We start from the raw sequence: 19,557 nt of genomic DNA, 5'->3' as shown, positions 1-19,557 counted from the left end.
AGTTAGTATTTAGATGCTTATCAAACCAGTGATCCCTCTACTCACTACTTGCCAAATTTCCTTGGTGTAGAAGCAGGGGAGGAGGGACAGTCATTTTTAAAAACAGCCTCCAGGGAATTTACAACTGAATTAGTTTGACATGATTTGCTTCTGATGAGCAAGTTACCAATAACTTATCACTTTATTTTCCTCTAGCTGCATTGAAAATACAGTCTATTAATCATTCTAGCAATTTAGGAGCTATTATGTGCATTGATATGAGATTCCCTCTTCCCTCCCTCCTGTTACAAAGGCTGGTCTGTTCTTCTTCCAAGTGTTTGCCCTTTCCAGGTCCTGAGGCCTCACCTGCCCTTCATGAGTTCAGAAGCTCCACTACCACTGACTCCAGCAATTCCATCACACCGGAGGCACTTTTCACTAGCACCTGATAAAGGCTTTATTTCCTTTAACCTGCTCCATCCCAGCTCTCCTATATGACTTTTATCTTTTCTAATTATAGTCTCAGCTGAGTGATTTGGCTGGTGCTGTCAGGGATGATCCTGCACACGGTGCCTGTGATGGTGACTGGGGCAGCAGCTTCTCCAGGGAGGGTGTGCACAAGGCTTCTATCTTCATGAAGAAACCAAACTATCCTGGTCATCTAAGCTGTTCTTCTCTTTAACACAACCCCTCATTTATCAGGTCCATTTTTTAAAATAATAGTTGATTCAGTGAGCAATCTGTAAGATGAATTCTAAATAAAATTCAGAAAAATGGAGGGAAATAAAATAATAAAGCGATATGCTGATTTCTTCTAGTCTTGGAGGAGCTGACAGAACTTGTGTTGGTATCTTTTCCCTCACAGGTGGCTTAATTATAAGTGATGGACAGGCACCCAAGATGTGAGTTATTTATTTATGCAGAATTCAGAATGTTTGATATTTTGTGTGTGCATCGAAGTTTGCAGAAACAGCAAAACTGGAATGTGCAATTTCTGATAAATGTTGGCCAAGTAGAAAGAATATTCAGAAAAAGTACCATAGTTTTTGTTTTCTTCCATTAGGACTGAAAAATGTCACTGCTACTTAAGTGTTAGAATCCTGACACAAAACACAGAGAAGATACTTCATACATCAGCACAATAAAGCAGGAAGCAATGCCAGTGCTTTATAGTTAGAGCAGTTTAGGAAGTAGCATTGTATTTTCAGCTCAGTTAGCAAAACTGGATTAAATAGGGTGGTTTTATTGACACAGGCAAGAAACAAATTCCTGCCATTAACATGTTTTTCTACAACCCTGACTGAGGTTTTGGAATAGTTTACAACACAATCCTCTGAAAATCTATTCCCCAGTTGAAAGTAATGAGTAACAAATGAACCATACTTTTTTAGTAACAGAAATACTCTTTGAATATGGGAAGCCTTTACTGTCAGTAATAACTGTTGTGCACAGCCCTGTCATTGTCATCCTTTTGCCATCATGACAAGAGGTGTATCAGCCTCAACAGAGGAAAAAATTCCAGATTTTTAAGGAAGAAAGTAATTTCACCAATCCTGGTGTTCTTAATCACCTTTATTCTCAAATGATGAATGATCACTAAATAGCTTAATTTCCTAAAGCACTGAATGCCCCTGTTTATTAAAGGATAAATGTATTACAAATCCTTCATTGTCATTACGGTCACAAGAGCTACCTGGACATTTTCTGAAACCAAAATGTCTCATAGGGCTTTTATCAGAAAGCCTTTCACATTCTACATGAATCTCTGACTAAAGAGAGGGAATATCACTCTAGAGCAGCCAATAGCCAAACAGCTCAAGTAAAATCCCATTCCAATACATCCACACTTACTAATAAATAAATTTCCATCTATCTAAATGGAGCAGAGATAATTAAAATCTTTTGTCTTGGAGCAGTTACCAGCCTGACAGTTAAAACTATTGTTTACATGCATGTTATGATTCAAATTCCTGATTGAGGACCATTACTCCACATAACCTGAATCCTCTTTAGTCCAAATCAGTACTCTAAATTTATAGTATTTTTCTACACAATTGAAGATTGCTACTGTGGAATCCCTTCCTGCGAAATGTTTTTTAACTCTCACTGAATTATCGACTTGTTTACAGTTTTCATAGAATGGTGCCCTACCTGGGAAAATATTACAACTGAAGCCTCAAGTTGCTGAGACTGCAAAGTAGTTACTGCCTAGGTCATTAAGCCTTATATACAGAGCAATTTTATACACGGATTCAGCAAAATATGTAAGAAATTCAGTTAAAGACCAGCATACATTTCAGTAATGTTTTGACTCAGCTCAAATCTTTTGAATTATTTATGTATTGTTGTAGCTGACTATTTTAAAAAACAAGTATTGTTCATACTAATGTTAAATTCCTATCATAAGCAAAAATCTCACCAGTTGCAAGCTTTGCCCCAAAACAAGCTCTGTCTTATCACTTCCACGTAGAAAGTTCAAAACCAGAAAAGACTGGAAAAGATTATGAAAGACTTAAACTCTTATCTTCTAGGCACATTAGCACGTGCAAATGGCTTCTAATACTTATTTGATTTTTTTTTTTTTTTTTTTTTTTTTTTTTTTTTTTTTTTTGGTGTCATAGAAACACTTATTATATATGTATATATAACTAAACCAAACTGCAAGGTGGGCAGAAAGACCATTGGAGTCAGCTGATGAAGGCACAGTGGTAAAGAATTTTAAGCATTCCTTTCCCATGGTTCTACATAATCCAAGCCAAGATGTGCAAAGATTTCTTCCTCACTTCCAGCTTTGAGAAAGATCCTCTGTGGAAAAAAAATTAAAAAGAAAGTCAATAAGGGTGTTAGAAAGAAATTTCAATTGATGTTTTTTGCTGTTGAAAAGGAGCTAATTTTTGACAGTTCTAGCCATTGTATCCTCTACAGAATACACTATCTTCATCAGTGTGCCTACCCTGAAATGCAAAAACAAGTTAAAAAAGAATTTTAATGCTGCTTGATGTTTTCACTTTTAATGACTAGCTTACAACTTTGTTTTGATTTACTTTTTCAAGACCCTCAAATCCAACTCACATTTCCCTTACATGAGGGTCAATAGCAGGACTTCCTTCATAAAATCATAAATGTTTTAAATTAATATAGTAATTTTCTCTATAAGTGCATTCAAACTGATTTGATGGTGACACTAATTGTGCCTAGCCAGGCATTAAAAGCATCAATTAAAACCCAGGGGTTTTTTTTCTTTGCACACACTTCTGAATGTTTTACAGTAAAATGCTGTTTTGCCTTTTCATACCTGCACTTCTGCAAATACAGGAGATTATTTGTACACAGGACCACTCACAAGCCTACCCCTGTATGATGGTTGATATAATAAAGTACATAGCCTTACACATTCCTTTCATCACTAAAGTACAATAACAATTTAAAAAGCTGCTAAGGTGGGTGAATATTAAAACAGTGAAAACCTCATAATTTAGAGTTTGGGAGCAAAAAAGAATAGTTAATATTTCAGCAGTTCATGAATAATTTGAAATCTAAAAATCAGTGTTCAACACTGAATAATCAAACTCAATGTGTTGTGAAAACTTCAGGGTTGAGTTTCTAGGTTTACTCCCTACTGTGGAGGAGGAGATGCTGTCTAGAGAACCCACTGATAAATTCCTTTGAGTAAGGAGAATCTCTGACTACCACAATGTTTAGGAATGTGTGTGCCCACAGCTCTGCTCCCTCAGGTGCCAAGCAGTGCCTTCAGGAGGGCTGTGCTGACCAGCACTCCCATGGGAATGGGTCAGGAAGAGGAGTCCATCATTAGATCAGAGTAAACCCATGGTGTGGTTGAACAGCTTCTGGCACCAGACATTCCCAACCGATTGAAGCTGTCTCTGCAATAGCAAAGATGGCTTATAAAGCACAGAAAAATAATACCCCTTTTTTCCTAGGAAGAACAAATGTCAGATTCTGAAATAAAAGGAACCTACAAATAACACTAAACAGCAGAAATACTGAACTTTTTCCCATAGACAGGAGAAGAAAAAATGGTAGAAAATATAAATTGAACAGAACAAAAAGAGAGAAGACATCAACAACTGCCCATTGAATAAAAATACTGAGGATATTTTGTTCCTCAAGTGTCTCCTGGGATGACAGGATTTTAAGGATTTTTTTGTTGTTTTGTTTTTGTTTTGTTTTCTTTTTTTTTTTTCTTTTAGTATTACTAAGAAACAGAGGGCAATCCATACACTACTGCAAAAAAAGTAGTGTACTCCTACACTACTGCAAAAAAAAAAAAAAAAAGAATAAAAGTAAAACAAGAAAAAAAAAACCTCTCTTACACTTGTAGACAGATGTTAGAGACACTCTTTAATAGAAGCCCTTCATATATCTGGGACCCCAAATTGCATTCCATTTCTTTTGTTCTGTCACTTTATGTTTTCCTGCAAGCTAAACTCATTTCATTTGCTTGACAGGGAAAATTTCTAATACAAAGTATTTGATGCTGAATACCATTCTCAGTAGCTACAAGCAATGTTTCTAAATGAATCTCTGGCTGATATCTGCCAGCTGCTTTAGCAATGTAAGTGTTATTAATGTTAATCATAACCTATGATTTTCCTTCTGTGTCAATCTATGCAGAGCTTATACAGTGGTGCAAATTTAATTATTGCATTCACTACCATTCTTTCTTGCTTTTTTCTTTTTGCTCAAGAGAAGTAATGAACTCCTTGCCTAGTCGTGATTTCATTTCATCTTCTTACTAATATTCTGCAGATCCAAAACATGCCCCTTCAACATCAATCAAATTTACAAAAAACAATGCTCTGGAGCTTCTGGTAAACTTATCTCTTATCCCATTTAATCAATCCTGTCATTTCAATGGATGTAAATATTACATTTGTGGTTGTAAACATGACCATTAACTACACCTAATGTAGAACAATTGCCATCCAAATGTTTTCTTATATGAATTGCTACCTCTTATTTTTCATTTTGGCATTAATGATCAATAATACTTTTGATGAAAGAGAAGCAGAGAGTGAAGGCACAGAGCCAGCACAGCTTTATGATATCCTAACTATCACGGCCAAAGTTCATGTATCTTATACTTCTACTGTCACTTGGTTTCATATCACATTTTAATACAATGAATCCAGCAAAATGAAACCATCACTTAATGCAGAATTCTAGTTTTAGTTATATAAATCAGCATTAGCCAAGAGCACAGCCTTCTTGAAAGGCACACATTTAATTGTATTCCAAGCAGACTGATATCCTACTGTTTATTACCAAACTGCCTGGCAAGAACAGTGTGTTGCCCGATACCAAAATAAATAATCTTTTACACTTGAGTAATACTATTAATAAGTCTTAGCCTGTCACTATAGCATTTCATTACTATTTAATCCATCTCAAGATGAACTTAGAAAATTACCCAAAAATAGAAGTCAATACCACATGTTATCACTGATGAAGTGGGATTTGATGGTTCTGAACCAGCAGAATCTGCTGCAGGATGAGGTACTCCAGGTTTGTATGTACATGTGAAATGTACTGTTCTGAAGACGAGACACGTGGTAAAAATTTTATTAATTTCTTTCTTTAAATCCTTATAATCCTTGGTATTAGCCGAAGAACAAGAATTAAGTATGAATGTTCCTAATTGATTACTGGCATAATTCTGCTTTATAAACTATTTGAACATTTGTTCTTGAATAAGTCACAGCCAAATTATGCCCTTAAAGACCAAGTAGTTTTCTGCCATATGCCATTTTTCCTACTCTTTTCAGAGCCTTGACTTTCATATGCTTTACAGCTGTAATTCAGAAACAATGCAGTCGTACTCTAGCAGATTTCACTATCCTTTTGAAAATCATAACATTGTATGAGCACATCCCTTCCTTTCGTAAAAGACCCTGAAGGACCATAAACACTATGGTTTGTGTGGACTCCTGATGTACTACTACATGAAATAAATTGGGAGGGCAGGAAGGGCATGGAGATTATTGCCAAACAGTGTCTTGTTAACAATTTACAAAATACCCTTTGATACAACTTTGCTTCTAGACAAGCACCTGGAATGTCATTAACATACACATTTATTCTGACCTTTTCTTTGTGTCCAGGATTATGTTGCATGCTTTTAAATGGCAAAATCTTCAACAAGATGTTTAGGGATTTTAAATTTAATTTTTGTCTTCTATCACTAGTTTTCATATTGTTTAACGTAACACGTATTGACATCAGTTTAATTACCAGTTATCAGTTTAATTATCAGTTAATATTTCTTTTTCTTTTTAAAATTATTAAAGTGGAGATATAATGACAATATGATCATACCTAACTTTGTAGTTCTACCAGTACACTGAATGATAAATACCAAGGAGTCTAAACCCCCATCACTTTACATCTCAAATTATCACAGTGGCCGTAAGCAAGACAATGATAAATGAACAACAGAAAAGAAAAGGACAGACTGTCATTTGCAAACTTGGAACTTAATTGTTCATTGTGCTTGGACAGAGTCCATTCTAAAATAAGATTTATGGGTAAAGTCAGCTGTAGATGAATGATGATAGCAACAGGACTTGCTTAATCAGCCATGGTCAAAGATACCACAATGCACCTTAAATTCCTTACACATGTATTTGTCACTTCAGTGACATCTTCACAAGTCATCACTTAAGTCAATTGAAGAGTTTTAATTAAAGATATTTGGGACAAATGAAAAGATGATGCTGCTTACATTCCTTGCAAAGGCTTCTTTAGATATGAAAGGCCATGGCATTCAGGGAAGCAGTGCACCATGTCAGACCCCCAACTGATAGAATACACCTCAATGGGTTATCAGACTAAAAGTACAAACCTATTAAATTGGTCACACATCCTTTTTCTCTGATCCCATTTATTCAAACAGCATTTGTATCCTTGAAAAAATAATTAACAGAGAGGGCTTAGAGAAAGAATTGTGAAGGCAGACACATAAGTAATCCATCGTATCTTCAACATGATTGGCAGCAGGAACATTCTGTGTGTTTACCTGACCTGAGTGTTACCCCACCTGTTCTCTGCCCCTGGGCCAGTTCTCCAGCTCAGGTGTTGATGCACCACCAGGGCACACAGGTCACACCAGCACCGCAGAAACGTTAGGAAGAAGCTGTGTTTACTAAATCAGCCTTTTGTAATGTATACCTGACAGTATGGATATACATTTCATGATTTTGTGTCTTTTGGATTTTGACTTAAAATCCTGCGTACCAAGCTGAAAATATTCAGCTCATAAGGTAGTCTGAACACTGCATCAAGGAAGTCTGTACAATCACATATCCACAAAACAATGCACTGAAGTATTTTGGTTCAACATTTCCTGCAATTCTTAGATTCTATACACAGTGGTCCCATTTTATCAAGTTCAGTATAAGGTTCTGAAAATAAACAGGTAGAGCATTAAATTAATTGTCATCTGTGAAAATGCTGAAATAACCATATACTGAAATAAAACGAACAAGTTAGAATAGGTGAAAACAACCAACAATTTTATGGGGGAGTTTCTGTGAATGCTATAGCAACAACTGTTAAAATATTTTTAAACAAGCCACTGTAGTACATACAATTTTTTCTTTATCCATGAATATTAAATGTAATATGTGACAATAGCCCCAAGAAAATTCTTCTAATCCACAGAATACTGAGGAGAAAAGAAATAAGAAGACATTTGGAAGCTTGAAGTAGTCACATTTTCATTTATTGTATAATCAGAATTGCAAGAAAGTTTTGGGACTTGCTCTAATTATTCTTTAAAAACAGAAATAAGGCCTGCCTGAAAGGTAAGAAAAGAAAGAAAGAACAAAGAGACCTGAAAGCAAAAAATACATTGTTCCATCAACTGTTCAAATTTTGCAAAGCACCTACCTAGTGCTTTATATCTATATAATTGCATTTGGTTGCTAATTTTGAGAGTTAAAGATGCCTGTGACTGACAGTACACAAATCCAGTGAAAAGAAAAGGTAGATCTCAGTGCAAAATAAAAGACATCCCCAAGGCTTTTCCATTAGACTACAGAGGCTGCATGGATTTTTGGTGAACCTTAGCAAACAAGCCTTAGGAAATCATACAAGTTCAATGCTGTTTTCCACTGGGAAGCCTGAGCTGCCTCATGAGCCTGAATATCTCCATTAGCTCACAATAAAAAGTAAACTTGAAAACACAGAAGTCATAAAAAAGTAATCCCCTAGCAAGGGAAGCACAGTTTTCAAACAAAAACTTGAGTTCCAAAGCCAGCCATTGAATGTGTTGAATGCAGATGTGTAAGAATCCTTGGATTTGACAAGTACATGGACCACTGTCAAAGCAACTGAGTCAGGAAAGCCCAAGAGAAGACAGGCAGAGCATATGTTTGCTTTAGCTTCACACTTACATCTTCTCCCAGAAAGGTCAATCAGAGAGAGGTAATCAGATTAAACAGGCTGATTGATGAAAAATTATCCAAATTCACTGCATGGCACAACTAATTGGACATTCTATTTATTGACAATTAAGTTACTGCGAGTCCCAGAATAAACACTTTGAGCTGTATATATGCTTGATCCTCATCAAATTTAATTAGGTTTATCCTGGAATCATAAATATGTAGATGCTACTAGCATTTTCTAAAAATAAGTTTTAAAATTTAAAAAAAAAGCAGGACAGAAGGACAGAAAGGAGGATGTCAGTAATGGGGTAGAAAAAGGCTAAAGCCAAACTTGGATGGATGAGTTATTGAATGATTGGCTTGACATGACCTCATCATGGGCATCCTATGCTAACAGTTCTTCCTACCATGCTGAACAGTTCCTGCCATCCTGAACATGCTGATGAGCTTCTGCAGTTCAGAACTTCCACATGGAGAACCAGTCCAACACATAACAAGACAGGAAGGTAAAACTAAAGAAAGTAGGGAAGAGAAAATTTCAGTGGAATTTGAGTTCAGACATTTACAGAACCACACAAATTTACTCAATCATCGGCCAGTGAAAAAGTAAACAAGGGCACCTAGAATAGATCAGTAGTCTAGATAAACTCATTAGAGTCTTAGTTATGGCTTGTAGCAGGTTCAAGAAAAACTTAACCTGTTTTTGTCTCATCTGAATGGATACGTGGGTTAGTGGGTTTCTGAGAGGAAGGTGAAGGCAGTGCCTGGAAAGTGACTCAGCAAAAGGAGCGGCTGCAAGGAAGGGAGAAAGAGGGCATTGCAAACTTTGAGTGTTTGAATTACTCCCTGTTCAGAAGTTGTTGCAAAAAGATAGTCCCACCTTCCCCATTATCAGAAAGCAATCACTTTCTGGAGTGATTTTTGCAGACTGAATTTGTTGATTAACAGTGCAGATAGGAGCTCTAAAAGGTATAACCACAAAGTCTGAGGAAACCTATCAGAAAATGCATAAAAACTCTCCATAACAATAGCTAGGAACTGATGTCAAGGAAAATAAGCATTTTGCTGACATAATTATCACGTGGTTTCGTCTATATTTGAATGTATTAACCTAAAGACAAGAATCCTCACTTGGTTTATATTGATTTAATTGAATATTATAAGACTTATACTAACACAAGAAATGTGAGTGAAAGCCAGCCCCACCCTAGCATATTTCTTTTAAATCCTCCCTAAATACCTAGCTCCATGCTATTTTCTACCTTTACCATGTGAAACTTGAGTCACTGAGCATCACCTTAAGCAGGAGAGTGGGCTGTGTTTTATATTCTGTATGTCAAAAAGAAATACATATGGTAACAGAGAGAGATTTTTACTAAAATTACTAAGAGGAGCCCAGAGCCCCCATAAAGACTTAAAAATTATTGACATCAGTATCAGAATTTAGTGATATCAATGTTAAGCCACAGGGACTATGATTCCATTTCATTTTAACAGATGAAGGTGCATGTCCTTGATCTATCCATAACCAGGTGCAGCCCATGCACCAGGATTTCCATCTGTCATTCAGGTCTGTCACATTGTGCCAGGCAGCCTTGCCTTCAGCATCACAACCAGCTCCATCCCCTCTCTGATGGAAAAGGGGATCAGCATCTCTCTCCCATCCCCTGCCATGACCAGGGTGGAAGGAGGCTCTGCAAGCACTGAGCAGGAAACCAGAATTTTTCTCTTCCTTCTCTATGCTACTGTTAACTTTACGAGAATGAATGTTGTACATCTTGGGTGGAAAACATAAATCTACTCTGAGCTTCAGCATAACAAATAGCTTTGCAATTTTACACCACTTACAGACCCAGAATTTTGCAAAGTAACTGTAGAGAAAGCTTTATGGAAGATCTATAAATTCCTGCAGTGCACTGACTGATAGGAAGCTGAGTGCCTTCAATCGACAATGAAATATAGGGATACAACATAACACTGATCTGTAAAATAGTGGCTACTTCTCTAAAATCTCCCACTGATCATCAGGTAGACAAAGTAGTAACAAGAGTCACTGTGTTCAGCAACCTTCACAGCAAGCAAAATGATTTTATGGAGAGGATGGGGAGGAAACAGAGGAAGAAAAAAAAGGCAAAGTAAAGCAATTTCCATATAAAAAATGCATACAATCCTGTCATTATGTAAGAGCTTTTAAATAATTGTACAATGTCTTCATAGTACGAACACTGCCAGAAAGTACCATGGAAAAATGTAACTTCTTCATGGCCCTGATGTTCATACAGCTCTCCAGCCTGAGAGGGACAGCAGCTCATTCCACCAGTACTCTTTCAGACAACATTCTCAATATGAAACATTGCTTGATGAAAAAAAAATTACAGAATCAAGGAATTGTGTAGTAATTACCCATCAGAATTTAGCTTCATTAGGGTCAACACGCATTGTTTATACTTTGTGGATAGTTATAACATCTGACAATCTGTCTTCTAGTACTTTCCTTATCAACATGACTAGCAACTTTCGGGTGTTTTTCCTTCTGTGCTTTTCCCAGTGCTTTTCATTTGGTTTTTTTGAAGAGGTTTGTTTTTAAGACTGGCTATTTGTGATTTTGTTTTTACTTGTAATTAGGCATCTCACTAAATATTTAAGCTATGTTTATGAATGAGACTATCAACAGCACAAACAAATTCATAATTATGGAACATAAATTCTGAAGTACTAATTGTGCTAGAAATGTGAACTATGTCAACAAATTCAATAATAATATCCCACAACATTTGCAGACATTGTGCATTTTTAATTTGACAGGATCATAACAGTTTTCAGGAGCAATAATCTGAAGTTTCTCTGACAATATATTATCTCCATATACAATTTTAATGTTTAACTGGTATTTTTTGCAGTAATATTCACATCAGCATGCTCACCTTAAAATAAAAACTAATCTGTTCCTAAGCCAGCTACAAACAAGATGATAAATCAGAGAGAAAAAAATTACTTTTTGAAATGACAGTATAACAAACTATGATTGAAAAAGCAGTATTGCAAGCATTACCCATTGACTTGATATCCTCAGGCAAAATCATGTGTAATGGTACTGATGCAAAATAACGCAGTGGAATTTATTCTAATAATTCTGGGCATGAATAATTTTTTAATGTAATAGAAGCCATAATCATAAATTCTCGTTTCATTTTACCACCGGACATGTCTTGTGCTTTTAATCAGAAATACCAGACTGGAATGTTTCTCTTAAACTCATCTCTGGCTCTGCTTACAGGTTTATTGATATTAAATTCTGAACAGTAACAAGTAAATTAATCAAGTAAAATAGAATAATCTGGCTAATATTAGACTATTCTAGGCACTTACCCAACTATATCATAACAGTGTAACAAAATATTTTCATGTTTTTTACATGCAATCTACTTACTCCAAGTAGTTTTGATGAAGGAGAAAGAAAAAGACCAGTGCTGAAGTACTGACAGTTTGAAAAATAAAATATTAAAAAACATTATCTGTTGACTTAAGAAAACTTGCTAAAATTTTATTTGTAAACAAGACCATGTTGCACATAAAATAGAACTATTGTCTGTTTAAAATGACAGATTTGTGGTTACTTTGTTGCAAAACACAACATTTTTATGCATCCAATGTCCCATTACAATTTTAAACATTAAAAACACTCCACAATACATTGCCATCCAGACTAAAATGTTTTCAGTTTGGGGCACACAAAGTGAAAGGAAACTTGGAACTCCAGGCAAAAAATATTAACACAGGCAAAAAATATTAACATATTAAGTGGTACACTGTTGTAAACAAAAGCAGATCAAAAACTTATTGTCCCTGCAGCTCTCTGACAACTTCTGTACTACCACAAAGTCCTTTAAAATATTTCATTTTCCACTTATCTATACTCACATTTCATTCTAAATCTGTGTTATTTACAGCAGCTTTGTCAAATACTGTTGGTTTTTTTGTGTTCTACCTTATAAAGCTTTGTAAGATTGAATGAAATGAGAAAAATGCAGAATCTTGGATTTTATGAAACTCAGTTGTGAGTAATTCATATGGGATTACTATAAACAAACCACTTCAGAAGAACTTTATTGGGATTGCAAAATCAAAGACCTGCAATTTAAGAAATCCCAGAATGTGGTGGATTGAATTTTGACCTTAATTCAATTTTCCTATGTTTATGCACAGAGACTTCATTTCTTCAAAGAAATGCTGCTTACTTCAAATCCTATAAGATACTTAGGCTTTGTTCACTAGGCAGGAAATGTGCTGTGCTACAGGGTTAACAAATATTTGCTGACAGCACTGACACAATCTTGAGTTGCAGACCAATGTGGGATCAATCAGTCTTAGGAAACTGAGCTTTTATAATCTGTATCTGTTCTAGCTCCCTGTCTTTGCTGCTCCCCCATGCTAAGTTGTTGATGTCTGTTGATTTCTAATGTAACTTTAGGCTCCTCTCACACCATATCCAGAGTTAAGTGAGATTTGCATGGTTTACTCGGTTATTTGGGGCAATGGAACTTTTACCTACTTCTTGTTGCCAGCTTAGGGCATTAGCCTGATGAATTTAATTTATTTTTCAGTCCATCAAACTCCCACTTAGATCTCTTCCCTGTCATTCTATTTTTGTGCCCCTTTTCAGTTGCCTTTTTAGCCAACCTAGATTCATTTCCACAATGGAGCTGCTAATTAAATCTACCCTTTCCATTCCCCATTGCTTTTTCCAGCCAATTTGCATTTACTTATCAAATTTGTACATTCACCATCCCCTTCTGACTCCCACTTCCTATGCCATTTTCCTCTCTAACTGGTCCTCAGCTGCTTCCTTTTCCTCTCTACCTAGCTTCTTCTCAAAATAATTACTTTTTCCTTTGGACAGAAATTATGAGACTCAGTAACCCCTCATTCGATAACTTATCCCAGCATACTGATTGAATAATTGAATTAAAACAATTGAAAATTATTGGATCTGTACTGCCCTAGGAATTGAGTAAAAAGGTATGGTCAAAATATTCAGGATCTGCACCATCTTCCACATTTTGAGAGATGTCTTAATAAGCAATACAGGTTTCACTGAACTGTTCAAAAAACACATTGAGCACAGGAAATGACAATTAGGTACTTTTATCTCTGTGTTAGATGTACAGCTTGGTATTGTAAAGAGATTAGGTTTAGCTAAATATATATATTAATTACATGCAAACTTTGTAAAAATGGCCAATCATATGCTGTATGAGAAAAATTTAAAATGCTAAGAAAACACTGAGGAGAAGCACACTTGGTAAGAAAATGTGTAATCATTTTTTAACTTACCAAGAGGTAAGAAAATTAGATTATTTTAATTCTTAATTTTTAAATATAGACCAGGTACAAAAAGAAAAAATCACCCAAATCATATATGCAATTTCCACTTTCCTGAGTGAGAGTGAGAAGAGTTGAAACATAAATGAAGGTATGTGCATCTGTTTACAATGACTCAGTGTTTAATTGTAGTAATCTTAGAATCATGGAATTGATTAGGTTGGAAAAGACCTCTGAGATCATCAAGTCCAGTCAATGACCCAACACCACCTTGTCAAGAGTGCCACATTCAGTCTTTCCTTGAAACACCTCCAGGGATGGTGAATCCATCACATCCCTGTGCAGCTCCTTCCAATGTCCAATCACCCATTCTCTGAAGAAATGCTTCCTGATGTCCAATCTAAACCTCCTCTGATGCAGCTTGAGACTGTGTCCTCTTGTCCTGTCACTCTTGCCTGGGAGGAGAGCCCACATGGCTACAACTTCCTTTCAGGTAGTTGTAGAGAGCACAGTGGAAATCAATATTATAAATTCTGGCTCTTTATGTTTGCTGTAGCTTTAATCCAGTCATTGTTGCAGATGTCTAAAGCAAACTCCGCAGCTGCAGCATGTTTAATTCATCAAGATGTTCTCAAGGCTGATTATATCACCATTATAACTTTATAATTTTAGAGCAGCATCTGCCAAAATAAGACTATAACTTTCAATTTTTACAGAATCATAAAAAATGTCTCTAACTGTGCAAGTAAACTTCTGCAAGCATCTTTTTCAATGAATGGTAGTGTGGAGTAGATTTTCTCAGATAATAACAAAAAAATTAGTTAGAGACTGTAACTACTGAATACACAATTAAACACTGAATATTACACAATTTTATGTAATAAAATGAGGTTATAAAATCATAGACAGCTCTTTCTGGTGATACAGGTTTTTGAGAAGTAATGTGTTGGGCAGTGAAAGGAAATACCTGCTTGAAAAACAAAGCCGGCTTTTTATTAGGAGACAGAGTTGCAAAGTTCTGGCAGGGCAGGTAACTGCCCAGCCACCTGCAATCAGTCTGGCTACAGAGCAGTCTCTGTCCTCTGAGCCAAGCCACCACAGGAACATATGAACATGACTTTTTGCACCAGCAAGGTCACTGTCAGGTAAGTCATGTTTCAAAATAAAAGTCACAACACAGATGCAGACTCAGCCAGAGAAAATTTTGAATATTATGAGGGAGGCTAGAAGCTCAAGGATGTTGCCAGGCAGGGCTGGACAAGCTGCCTGCTGCAAACATAGAGGTTGTTTGTGAAACAGCTACCTGGGCAAAAGATGAGCGGTAGCAGAACTCAGACACTTTGAAGCCAGCTCACCAGAGCATTACTGTCATAAAATAGTCATTTACTGGGGCTGTAATCAAATCCTCATTTGGCTTTACAGAGATGTGCTAAGGCAGGCAGGACAAGCCCTGCCTGAAGAGCCAGTCAGGTTTTTGTAGATAGGAATTCACTCTGCAGGTAAGTGGTGAAAGACTCTGCAACACTGATGGTGACAACTGAGTACATAGGAGCTCACAGTGTGAAAGAAATCCCAGGATAAATTTCCCCTTTCATGCTTATTATGGTTCCCCAAGAAAAAGTAAACTATCTCTTTAAAAAACTGGGATCACAGAATCTTACTATATTCAGTACAACTGCACAGCTCTGAATGGCTTGCAAAGCTGGGTCCCATTATGAAGTTTTCAGAGCATCTTGTGAGTTTGTTATTCAGAACAGTTATATAAACCACCTCTCTTGTTATTCAACAACTAAATAATGTTCCATGTCATCCAAATTCATACAAGGTTTTTTAAATGCAAAACTGTCATCAATCATCAATCAGTCATCTAGTGTCATATTTTTTTTCCTATATTTCTCTAATAGAAAACATTAAGGGACCTATTTCCCATCTTAAATTTACATAGGACATAAAATTAATAACTGCTTTCTGCCTCAGAGACTCTTCAAAATAACACTGAGCTCATGATCCTTCTCTTACAAAAAAAATCAACCTACAATGTCAATGCAAAAACATTCATATGTTAATAATTCCTTCTATTATATCTTAAGAACTCTATCTATTCTTTCACCAATAAAAAGCAACAGTAATTATTAACATCACTTAATTTTGCTGCCATGAACTGCATAAAATGATAGTTGGACTTGAAAGGGATTCCCTGTAATATTGTGAAAATATATGGGTTTATAGAAGTTATAAATCAGAATTTACAAGACAAATTTAATCCTCTGATCTCACACCTGGTTTGAGAACTTCCATTGTTGAGTGGTGTATAAAATGGAGGAGAGAGACACTTTCTACATGGCCACAATCCAGCCATGAAACTGTTCCACATGCCTTCCTTAGAAATCTCCTGACATGAAACAGGAATAGAGAAAAGTACCTGCAGCAGTTTAAGGCACCCAGCCCACCCCCTCCCACTGCTTCTTCAGCCCAACTCTCCAATGCTCCCTTCCATGCCCAAGAGATAACAATGTGAGGAAATATATCACTCAGAATTTCTAGCACAGAACAGTTGAAGTCAGTTCCTCTTTTGTGCAGGGCTGGCTCCGAGTAGCTGCTGAACAGCAAACAGAATCAAGAAAAATAAATATACTCTGAATGAAAGGAAAGAGCAGTAGAGAACCCTACTGCAGCTGAAACTGTGTGACATACAGTGAGGAAGTTTAAAACCTCATTCTTTACTGTAACTCCAAGGGACAGTTTCCAAATAGTTACCAAAATGTAAAAACAAACAAAAAGATACCTATTTTTCTATAGATTCTGAAGTATTTGGAAATAGTGTTAATTTTTAATAATTCAGATAAGGAATTTTGGTTAGGAAGCAATAATGAAAAAGGTTGATAAATCCTGCATTTTAGAAGTCGTATTCATCCACAATTTAGGTAGGGCTGGGTTTTGCACAGAACTGTAGCTCTTTCAGAAGCATTCTTCTTCTGTATTTAAGTTTGGGAAATCCTAACAGCAAGCCGTACTGAGAAAGATGTACAAATCCAGGATTTGGCTGGCTGAGAATCACTAAAATGCAGCTTCCCAGGATTTCCAGAGAAGAGAGAGTTCTAGGGAATAGTATTCCTACGTAACACATGTATAGTCACACAAAAATAATATCACGTTGCCTTTTGAACAGATCTAATCAGCAAAAATTTGACTTCTTTGGAATTTTCCTACTCACTTTTCCTGGGTGTTCCATAAAAATTATGTAATTATCAAAATATCATCCTGAAAAAAGTCACAATCCACTAGAACCTAGCTTACCAGCCAATTTTAAAAAATCAAAGCCTATTTGAGCTGCTGCCATCTTGCACATCTTCTCAATAACCTGTGTGACAAGCTACTAGGAGCTGGAGTTCAAATAAGTCATTTAAAGTACTTCAGAGCCAGGGTCCCCAAAGCTCATTGGCTCCATAGTCCTGGAGCATCCAGCCAAGCCAGTCCCTCAGAGCTTGTAGCCCCAAGAGCTGTCTGAGCTTTGGAAATTTGGAACAGTTTGATCCATGGATTGTTTCCAAAACCAAGATTCAGAAATTCCTTTAGCAGAAAGTGCCAATATTTTGACTTTCCCTCTAAGAGACCAAGCAGATTTTGAATAATCAAAATTCTCCATTAAACCTTTGTTCTCTCTTCTAGTTACAGAGGAAGACAAGATACTGACTGATAAAAATTCTTCATTAAACTGAAGTTTTATTGTGGGTTAAGGGATAATTGCCTCCTAATCCAACACAGAGGAGTGTCAAAACAACTGTTGATGTCCTGGTTTACAGACTAAGGACCTCAATTTTTTTAAGAGCCTACTGTTCAACTGACCTGACTTATGCTTCACACAGAAAAATAATATTTAAAAAAAAAAAAATTCTTTGCAAAACTGTTTATTTTTTTATTCATGAATAGATAAAGTTTTACAATGGGAATTTTATTCACCCATTCATAAAAATTTCATGCCATTTGTAGCAGCAATAATACCATAAGATGTGGAAGGTACAACTTCTCTTTCTTCTTTGTGACTGATCAATGGACTCCACTCTCTAAGAGTGGGGATCATGGTAAGGTTTGACCTCCAGCTGCTGTAAATCACAGGAACTACATACCTCAGGTTGGTATAAACAAGTGGTGATTTCCATTCCTTTAGTACACAGTTCTACAGACACACAGATTTGGACATACACTTATCTTTTTATGTAAAAGAGGCTGACAGATAATCGGTAGCAAATTTTCAAATTTTTTTGTCACAATTTTCCTATGGAAGGAAGATCTACAAAATGCCCTTCTTATTACAAAACTGAAAAAATCATTAGTTTGATAATTGCACACTGTCTTCCAAAACCAACAAATACATGAAAAAGATTCACACTAGAAAGAAAAAAAAAAATCAAGGCTGAGGAATAATTTCACAGTGTAACTTTGTAACGAGTCCCTGGAGAAAATTTCTCTTCCTTTTGTTCCCATCTGCAAAGCTATGTAATTGATTCCTAACTGCTGTGTTAATGCTCCCGATTTCTGGCAGAATCCCTTTGGAAATACATTAAAGTAAGCAGGACTCTCTCCTGCTGCAACCCTTTGAACGCTGGAATTTGGGATTCTGTGACATGCATCACATTTCAAGCAGTGGGCCACAGTGCAAGCATCTGTGCCAAAGGGCTGATAAATATTAATATAGAACAATAAAGCATACTGAATTATATATTGAAATATAGAGAAAATCAGGAAATTGTTTTCTTTTGTAATGAATGACATTCTCTTGCAAGTACAGTTACACTCCACCAAACAGAAATTAAGTAAGAGTAAATCATATTTGCTATAGCATGATTTATTAACTTTTGTAATGGCTTGAATAATTTTAAATGACAACAGGCAAGTATTTTTTAGGGAAAGGACTAGGTCTTCTGTAGGATCAAGAAATAGTTTGACTCTTCCTGATCTTCCTATCCCTTTTGCTGTACACACACACAGACTAATAAAAGAAAAAAATGAAGCAAAAAGGATTTGGTCCAGCTCCCAAATTCTACACGTCGTTGTTAGAGTTGTGCAGGAAGGTTTGTCTCCCTGGACAGAGCCAGTGACATAAAGTAACCTCTCTTCAGCAGACAAGGAGAGAAATACAGAAAAGATGTGTTTCAGTTTTCACATATGGTGCCTCATTAACCTTAATTAAAGTTGTGTTGAGGGATCTTAAGCAGCTTGCACAGGGGATATCTGCTCCCTGATTTTTTTAGCTTTAAGAAAGGAAAATTTCCTCTCACAAAGAGAAATATACTGATGAAATACCAATGTTCATGTTCCAATCCAATTTTATGAGACAGTACAGATAAAATACCCATGTTTTTATTGTTCCCTACAAGTCAAATAACTTTAAAAGAAAAGCACTAGGATTACAATAAAGTAGATTCTCTGCTCAGTGGGAGAATGTGTTGTAAAAGAATAGAGATAGTGCTGCAGGCAATCTTGCCCCAATAAGGTAAGACAGGTAAACAGCATTAAAGAAAAAGGAGCAGGGAATGCTGATTTGTATTGACAAATTACAAAATAGTAAAAGGGCACACAGGTGTTATGCATAAGGGGAAAAGGGTATAAAAGGTTCTACTGGGGAATAATAAAATGCTGATGCTTGAAACCATTCTTGGTATCAGTTGTGTGCCCTCCATCACTGTTTTTCATAGTTTAATGTGAAAAATAACCAACAAACCAACCCTAAACATTTTACAATTTGGGCATAAGTTCTCTTGTATAAAATTATGAATTATTTTTATCACTTATTTTAAGCTTACAACTTTGATGACCCTAAAAATGAATCAACTTTGGCAGCCACACA

At 36.1% G+C, this 19,557-nt stretch overlaps 1 protein-coding gene across 1 annotated transcript in view; it reads right to left on the bottom strand.

Annotated features, from left to right (window-relative positions):
• Window positions 1-1,485: 1,485 nt before the first annotated feature.
• DNTT (DNA nucleotidylexotransferase) overlaps window positions 1,486-19,557 on the bottom strand; it is a gene marked incomplete at its 5' end in the record, with an annotated part of 139,241 nt that continues 121,169 nt past the window's right edge. The window contains one exon of the mRNA XM_083866586.1: window positions 1,486-2,784. Coding sequence (XP_083722712.1) covers window positions 2,698-2,784 — 87 coding nt within the window. The 3' untranslated portion in view covers window positions 1,486-2,697. The remainder of the gene's footprint in view (window positions 2,785-19,557) is intronic.

The sequence above is a fragment of the Zosterops lateralis genome (assembly GCF_965231275.1).
Source record: "Zosterops lateralis genome assembly, chromosome: 8".
NCBI lineage: Eukaryota > Metazoa > Chordata > Aves > Passeriformes > Zosteropidae > Zosterops > Zosterops lateralis.
This window is presented reverse-complemented; position numbering and strand designations above follow the sequence as displayed.